Here is an 8,586-nt window from a genome sequence, read left to right on the forward strand (position 1 = left end):
GCTGAGTCCAGATTGGCAGGTGGACTATGAGTCGTATACATGGCGGAAACTGGATCCTGGGAGTGAGGAGACCCAGACCCTGGTTCGAGAGTACTTTTCCTGGGAGGGGTCCTTCCAGCACGTGGGCAAAGCCGTCAATCAAGGCAAGATCTTCAAGTGAACATGTCTTGCCAGTCGCCTAGCTGCCTGCACCTACCCTTCAAGGGAGATGGGGGTCATTAAAGGAAACTGAACATTGAACTTTTTCCTGTCCTGCCTCCTTTGTGATTGGTGGCTTCTTCAAAGTTTTTGCCTATGCCTGAGACATCAGTGTGGCGGGGCAGAAGTTTTCAGAAGAGCAGAAGTAGAGGCGTGGCCTCAGTTTTGTCTTTATTGCCCTGTTTCCTACAATGATGCTGTTCTAGCTGGGGAAGATGAGAAGCAGACTGGGTGGTGACATAGGGCTTAATTATTACCAAATTCTTAGAAGCTATGTCCCAGACTGTAACCATTGAAGAAAGTGTCTGCTGAACTAAGGGGTAGCTCACAGTGTGCAGAGGTGTTTTCTATCATAGCTGCTCTTCTTTGTGTCTGTATGGATTGGGTTTCTGGAATAACCTCATATGTAGTCCTCATGCTCAGGAATCTTAGGTATTTTCATAGGGCCTACATCTATCCAGTACAGTTAAGTGCTCTACAGAAGATGGTGAGATAGGGAGGTCTCATTTCCTCCTAGATGCCTTATGACATAGGTAGTTGAGTGGCTGGATGGCACCGTCCAGCTTAAAGGCTTCAAATACTCTAGAAGACTAGCCACTTGGGGTATGTACTGGCCTGCTAGTCCCGCTGGATCAGCTCTGGTCATATCCATTGTTTGAAAGGTGTGTGCGCACATACTCCATGATTGTTCAGGTACCCTGGAGGCCAGAAGAGGGCACTAGAGTTACGGGCAGTTGTGAGCTGCCTAGTGTAAGTGCTGGGAAGTAAACTCAGGTCATCTGGAAGAGCAAGTGCTCTTAGCTAAGCCATCTTTTAGCCTCTCGTTAGTTTCTGGAATAGTTCTTACTGTGTAGTCCAGGCTGGTACAGACTTCAGCCTCCCAAGTGTTAGGCTTATAGGTTTGGGTGCTTGGTATTCATGCTTTCTAATAAGGAAGTTTGAGGACAGTTCACAGTAACTCTAGGTAAACACATCTGAGGTGGAGGCTGGCTGCTGAATCCAGTAGGTGTCACACTGACATCTAGAATACCAAGTTGTGACTATTTTCCAATATTTTGAGAGCAATGGCTAATAGTAACTCCCGTGTACCGTCTCCCAACTCCCAACTTTGAACTTGTTTTATAACCTTTTCAGAATTTTTTTTTCTGCCCCAGACTGGCTCTCATTGTGGTCTAGGCTAGACTAAGCTAGTGTGATCCTTCTTACCTCAGCTTTCCAATGCTGGAGTTACAGGAATGTGCCACCATATCTAGGTGTCCACCTAAGTTAACAGCTCACGTTAGAAACTAGATACTAGGCTGGGTCTATACTGAAGTTAGTAGAGTCTTGCCTAGTATTCATGATGCCCTGTTGTCATTCCTCTGTACTACATAAATCAGTTGTGGTGGCACATGGCTGTAATCTCAACCAGAAGGCAGAGGCTAGCTTGCTATACGTTTAAAGCCATCTTGAGTATTACCAGAACTGTCAGTGCTTCGTAGTAAAACTCTTGTCTCTGAAGACAAATGTTTAGGTTTGGTGGCACTCACCCTTCAGGAAGTAGAGGCCAGCTTGAGAACTAAGTCAGAAAGCAAACGAATTAGACTAGTGTTTTTACAAAGTTGACTTCATCTCTGGTACAGTGATTTGTGGTTTTTGTTTGTTTTGTTTTTTCAAGATGGTTTCTCTGTAAAGCCCTGGTTGTCCTGAAACTCACTCTGCAGCCAGGCTGGTCTTGAACTCAGAAATCTGCCTGCCTCTGCCTCCCAAGTGCTGGGATTAAAGGTGTGCACCACCACTGCCTGGCAAAGACCTTTTGCTTGTTTGTTTGTTTGTTTGTTTGTTTGTTTAAAGACTTACATGTAAGTACCCTGTAGCAGTCTTCAGACACACCAGGAGAGGGCATCATATCTCATTATAGATGGTTGTGAGCCACCATGTGGAATTGAACTCAGGACCTCTGGAAGAGCAGTCAGTGCTCTTAACCACTAAGTCACCTCTCCAGCCTTGTTTGTGTTTTCTTATCCCATCTCTTAGTCAAGGCATAGAAGGGTCTTGGGGGGGAGACTAGTGACCTCACTAGGAACAGGACTGCTCTGCCTCTGGAACCTTGAACCTGCAGTTGGGTTTCTTATACAAGCCTTGGTGGTTAGTGGGAGCGGTAGTCTAAGATGGGTTGTCTCTTGCTCCAGTGCTGTTCCCAGGCAGCTCATCTTGAGTTAGAACCACACTCTCCTGTGCAGTTTGGCCTCATGCTGGTGTGGGGTGTGTCAATCTCTGCTGCTGGGACCTCACTGAACCTGTCCGACTCCTAAATTCTGTTTCCCACCCCACCCCCTTTGTGCAGTCTTCACTACTTTTTGGTGTCCTTTTTTTTCATTTTTCTAATAGAAGATTGAGGCAAAAAGGCCACCTCATGTGCTACTTAAGTGGTAGGACAGCCTAGGAGAGAGGCCCGTTAAGGATAGAGTTTTTTGGGCCAGTGTTTGGGGCAACAGTCGGTCAAGCTTCTGGAGTGGAGGTGGGCAGGGACCCTCACCTTTAGCTCCTCTTCCTCTCTGAGCCTGCAGGAAGGGTGACTCATCTGCACATCCTGCTTCATGATTCTAACCCATGGTTTGGTTTGGTGCAGGGTGAAAGGTGGCCAGGTTGTTAGATAAAGGGCCAGTGACATGGGTTAGAAATCTGAGAAGAGGCTTTTGGGATGGGCCCCCAAGAGTTAATGGGAGTTTCTAAAGGGCGAGGGAGGTTCATCGGGGAGGCCTTGGCTTTGTGCGGAAAGGGGAAGCACATCTGGGGTTAGCTCGGTTCCACCCTACCCTGGGGAGGCCTGAGTCACCACAGTGCCAGCCTGGCCTTCCTCTGTCTCAGCTTGGGCTGCAGGCATCTTGTTAGAGCCTAGTCCTCCCTCTACCATCAGCCACCAATACAAGAAGGAGCTTGTAAACGTTTCTGGATGCCAGAGAGATTTCTCTGCCACCAGCTACTGTCTAGAGTTGGCAGCGCTGCCCCCAACAAGCTGGCAAAGTTAGGGGTCAAGGGCAGAAGGGGAGGGGGTGTTGGGAATGGTCAAATAGCGATCTTGGAAAACTTGTGGAAGGGAGGCCACTTAACGGGCAGAAGCTCAGAGCTCGGCTGAAAAATGAGGGGTCGGGGCCTAGAATTGCAGTTCCTCAGAATCTTTACTGAGTCTGGAGTGGGAGAGGGAATGCAGAGCCTTGGTTTAGTTTGTAGATAAGTCAGTAGATACTGGTCATAAGCAGCTATTTATTTTAGTTTTCCTTCCATTCATGTCCCGCCTTGAGTGAGATCTGGACAGCTGCTGTTCTCCCTGGGTTAAACTCAGCCCACCAGCTGCCCACATGCCCCAAAAGTGCCACTTCCCCCTTTGAAAGGTGCAGGTGTGTGTGTGTGTGTGTGTGTGTGTGTGTGTGTGTGTGTGTGTGTGTCTTGACCCCACCCTGAAATTAATAGTTTCTATGACAACCAGCACTCAGAGTGTCCCTCTCTGTATATCAGATGGCTTGTGTTAGGAAATCATAGCTTGCCCAGGCTCTCACAGTGGGAGACCAAACATATAATATTCCAGTTTGTTCTGGTCCTTTGTATGAATGTAGTTATGGGTACCCACCCTACTCCCTTCCTCTAATGCTGTGCCACTGAAATATTGATGCCCCTGAAAGACAAGCTACCACCTGCTCCTGTCTGTGTGCATTAAATCAGGCTGGCATGGATCCCAGAGTAGGCTGTCTCTTAACTCCAGTGGAGTTCTGGGATGTCCTGTGCTCAAGTGCCTAGGGCTTGGGGTAGAGATCCTTCTCTAGGGGACGTCTGTGGAGTATCACTAGTCACTTTAATCATAAGGGGAAGAATGCCTTGGGTACCTAGTATTGTTTTAACTTTGGTACCTGCCTTTGGAGTCCGTTGATAGTAATTGTTTGTTTGTTTTTTAGAGGGTTTTTCAATGCATTACAGAGCAGAGAGTGATGTACCTCTATTCTCCGCCTTAGTGTTTAGGATTATAGGTATGTGATCCTGAACCTGGCTTATAGAATGGCTTCCTTCTGCTTAGCTGAACCCAGGGCTTTGTGTATGCTAAGAAAGCAGTCTACAAGCTGAACTACATCCTCATCCCTGATACTGCCCAGGCCAGGAGCTGGGGTGGTCAGACTGTTGGGACTGTTTTCCAATAGGATCCTCTATGGAATGTGCCTCGATTTCCAGCTGTCCCATCCCCTTGACCAGCAGCAGCAACAGCCACAGCAGCTGTCATGTGAAAACCTCTAGCTGGCTCAGCCCTTTTGCAATTATCTGGCTGGCTCTGCCAGGTTTGGGGGTGGACAGTGAGGATGGGCAGAGCTAATGGCAGTTGGGAGCATGGCAGGACATAAGGGAACTAACTGGTGGAGGCTAAAGAGGACTGGGTTCGAGAGCTGAGGAAGGGGGTTGCCTAGGTCAAATGGGAGGAGCAGAAAGCAGCTGAACAGGAAAGGGAGGCAGAAAGGCTCCCATCATAGGAAGGGGTGGTGGTGAAGTGGGATCGACAAGGAGGGTGAGTGTTCGGCCTAGCAGGAGTCTGGCCAGTCATCAGGGAGATCCTCATTTCTCCTGACTCAAACTGCAGAGCAATAGTGCACTTTCCAGCCAGTCCTTTACCATGTGGGACTTGAGTCATCCAGTTCCTAGGGTGTTGGCTGCCTTACAGTGGCAATGCCTCTGCCTGGCTCTGCCCCACCCATTTCCATTCATCTCTCCTGTTAGGACAGGGGCTAGTGAACACACACTTTTTATCCTACTCTCTTCAAATAGTAAGTATCCATTTCTTTGACTCAGCCTTACAGAATGTACCTCACTCCAGCTGTCAGTATGACCATCTCAAGTCATTCTTTATCTCACATGCCAATGAACTGGAACCCCGGAGAGGGGAAGTGACTTAACACACATACTTCCAAGCCTCCGTTCTTGCAGCCACATACTGAGTCACCTTTGCTCCTAAGTAGAGGACTGCTCCCCTCAGAAGATGATGGTCATTACAGTGGATACAGAACACGACTTTTGGAGGCAGGGAGTAGGTAGCTTCTAAAGCAGCCCCGAGCTCTGTGCTAAGAAGCCTAGAAGTGAAGCCAGTCCCAGGGCAGGGTCAGCTACAGCAATCTAAGTCCTGGGGCGGGCAGAGGGCATAGGGTGTAGCAGAGGCAAGACTGAGTGACAGGAACCTCAACTATGTGGTGACTCAAGCTCTGGGCAGCCTAGGCCCTTCCTTCTCAGCCTGATCTTAAGCTGAGCTTGGGGAAGTGTGAACAGAAGAGGGAGGGAAACCCAGGCTGGCATTCCTTTCTCCCAGGAAGGCAGAGGAAGTTAGAAAGCTGATTCCAAGGAAGAGTCAAGACTGGTGTTCCCCAGAGTCTCTGCCCCTCCCTGTCCCTCTGGGAAGGGAAAGCAGGCTGGACTAACTCTATTCTAGCCCCCGCTCTGCTTCTGTTACAGCACTGCCTGTCCAGTCTGAGCGCTTAATTCTTCCTTACCTCCCCTCTTCTCCCTCATGTTTTGCCTCGATTTCCTTTTCCTGATCTTCAGCAGCACACCCAGGACTGACGTCTCCATTGCTGGTGTGGGTATCCACTTTCCCTCTGCTTAGCTCTTTTCTCCAGATGGTCTTACCAAGACTTCTGTCTCTCAAGACAGTACCATCATTCTTGTTTCCTAACCAGCTTTAACTTGAACTCTAGCTGGTCCTAAAGATTTCATTAGGACCCAGTGCCGTGGAGGGTTTCCCTGTATTAGAGCAATTCAGGAAGTCCTTATTTGAAGTCTGAGGTTAGTTACAGGCTGGGATTTGTACTGCATTGGGAAAAATGATCTTATTTTTGGTTTTGTATTTTGCTTAGGAGGGAAGAGTTCAGGGTTTTGAGAGTTGCTTAGGAAATGTTGATTGGCTGGGAAAGAGGATAGACTAGAAGAGCTTAGAGTTAATGGAGAAGGGCCTGTTTAACAGGGTCCCCTAGTGCTGGGTGGGGCTTGGCGGGTGGAAGTGGGCACTGGGAGAACCCTGTGTGGTACTCAGAAGGGTTGCCAGTCATTTTTCTGTGTTTAAGGGTGTTGTCCAAAAGGACCTTTGATAGGGGAAGGAGTATGTTTCTAAATTGCAGACAGCACACTTTGACTTCCTTTCTAGGATCACACTTAAAAAGCTGTTGGGTTTTTTTTTTTTTCTTTTCTTTAATGTACTGGTTTCAGAAAAGGACTGTGGCAAGAAGGGAGGGGAAGGGGAATCCCCTGGCAGAAGGCCCATCCACAGAACTCCCCTTTGTGGTTACTATGGAAACAGGCATAATAGGAACAAAACATAGTCATGTTGCTTGGCAACCTAGGAGCCTAAGGTTCATCACACACATACTCATGACTCCTTCATTTCAGGGAATCCCCCCAGGGTAGGAGCGTCATTCCTGGAAGCTGGGCTATCCCAGTGATGAGTCCTGGAGCTCATATAGCTTTCTTTGTGAACCATGTGGGGCACCTCTGAAGGATGATGCAGTGCCACTCCTACAGCTGACTGGACCCCAGGCCATTCTAAAGTGTGTGCATAGGAGAGAGGCTTGCTCCTGCATCTGGTATTGGGTGTGGGATAGCAGAAAAAAAAAGACAGCTTTCCTTTTTTTTTTTTTTTTTTTTTCGAGACAGGCTTTCTCTGTGTAACCCTGGCTGTCCTGGAACTCACTCTGTAGACCAGGCTGGCCTCGAACTTAGAAATCTGCCTGCCTCTGCCTCCCAAGTGCTGGGATTAAAGGCGTGCGCCACCACTGCCTGGCCAGCTTTCCATTTTCTGAACAGTAACATTTTCTGGCAAGGAACTGAGAAGACAAGGTAAAGGGTTCTGGGCTAAGTACCTGGAGGCAGGGATTCCATCCTGCTGAGTTCCCTGTTACCTACTGACAAGTCCTTGGGCCCAGTGTTGGATGGACAATAATGTTTGTACAGCTGCAACAAAGATCTACAGGTAGAGGAATTGTTCCCTAGGGGCTGACAGTCTAGAGAAGGCTCTCTCTCGAGAGGCAAGACATTTGTATAAGGAAGAAGGGTTTTTGGATCCAGTTATATTAAGAAAGCATTCAGTAAATTACCATGCCACCGAGGGCTGGGGATCTTAGTGGTGGAGTGTTTGCCTAGCATGGATGAGACCCTGGCTTTGGTCCCTAGCATTACAATAAATAAACAACCCTTGGTTCTGAGCGATTGCTGAATGTCTGCCAGTGCCTCCCACCCACCCACCTAGAGTGCATGCAGAGGGAAAATCCCTTTAAGGAGTGTAGATGTGAGAAGGGAATTTTTCCTTTGCTAGTTGTGTGACTTTAGGTAAATCAGTAACCCCTCTGAGACTATTTCCTTATCAAGGACCTCCTCAGGGTATGGGAGAACGAAGTGAGCTAACCTGTCAAAATCTGCTGCAGAATCACATACAGTGGGCATCATGGTAGGGGTGGGATAAGGAGAGGTGGGGTGGCAGAGGATGGCATGGGATGGGGATGGGCTAGAATTTCCACTTAAAACACTGAAAAAAATTGTTATGTGTGATTCTCTGAGACAAAGGTCTCACTTTGTAGCCCAGGCTGGCTTAGAATTATATAATCTAGGCTGGCCTGGAGCTTAGTGATCCTCCTGCCTCACTCCGTTGAACACTTAAGATTTGCAGACATGGAACCAACATCACACCTGTCTGAAAACTTGAAAACAACCCCTTCCTCTGGGCTAATTGGGAAACTTCATGTCTGGTTCCAATTGCATGATCATGATCTTTAAGGATTTTAAGGATGGAAGTTGTTCAGTTGTTCTTTCTCTGTTCTCTTAGCCTAGACTGGGGCAGGAGCCAGTTCCCAGAACCATGCTCTGACCAGGTAATCTTGACATCCTTAACCCTGAATGAAGCATATGGACAGTAATCCCTGTTCAGCAGCTCCAAAAGCCAGCGTTGCCCTCCTGCCTTCTTCCCTGTTGACCAAGAGGGTGGCCAGAACAAACACTGGGGCAGATACAATTGGCTCAGAGCCCAGGAAGCTGTCCCTCTCGGAGATGCAGACTGCAGCATAGTTGAGGTACCCGGTGCCCACATCTCTACATTTCCTTCTTTCTCTCCTGTGCCAGCCTCCTTCCTCTAACACTCCTGCCTGGAATGCTCCTTGCAGATACCCTGTGTCTTTGGGCTTGCATCACCTCATAGCCACCTTCCTGAAAGCCTAGGGATAAATCAGTTTCCATCTGGACATGCATCAGGAAACTTGTTCTTTCAAAGAATAAAATGAAGCCAGGCGTGGTGGCTCACGCCTTTAATCCCAGCACTTGGGAGGCAGAGGCAGGCAGATTTCTGAGTTTGAGGCCAGCCTGGTCTACAAAGTGAGTTCCAGGACAGCCAGG

The 8,586-nt window shown here is 48.3% G+C and overlaps 1 protein-coding gene across 1 annotated transcript in view; it reads left to right on the top strand.

The window, feature by feature from the left end:
- The window catches only part of Eef1g (eukaryotic translation elongation factor 1 gamma), an 11,096-nt gene extending 10,851 nt beyond the window's left edge, over window positions 1-245 (top strand). Inside the window, exon 9 of the mRNA XM_021199092.2 lies at window positions 1-245. This exon is cut by the window's left edge and continues 21 nt beyond it. Within this exon, the coding sequence (XP_021054751.1) occupies window positions 1-160 (160 nt within the window). The 3' untranslated portion in view covers window positions 161-245.
- Window positions 246-8,586: the final 8,341 nt, after the last annotated feature.

Source organism: Mus pahari, chromosome 1 (genome assembly GCF_900095145.1).
Source record: "Mus pahari chromosome 1, PAHARI_EIJ_v1.1, whole genome shotgun sequence".
NCBI classification, from domain to species: domain Eukaryota; kingdom Metazoa; phylum Chordata; class Mammalia; order Rodentia; family Muridae; genus Mus; species Mus pahari.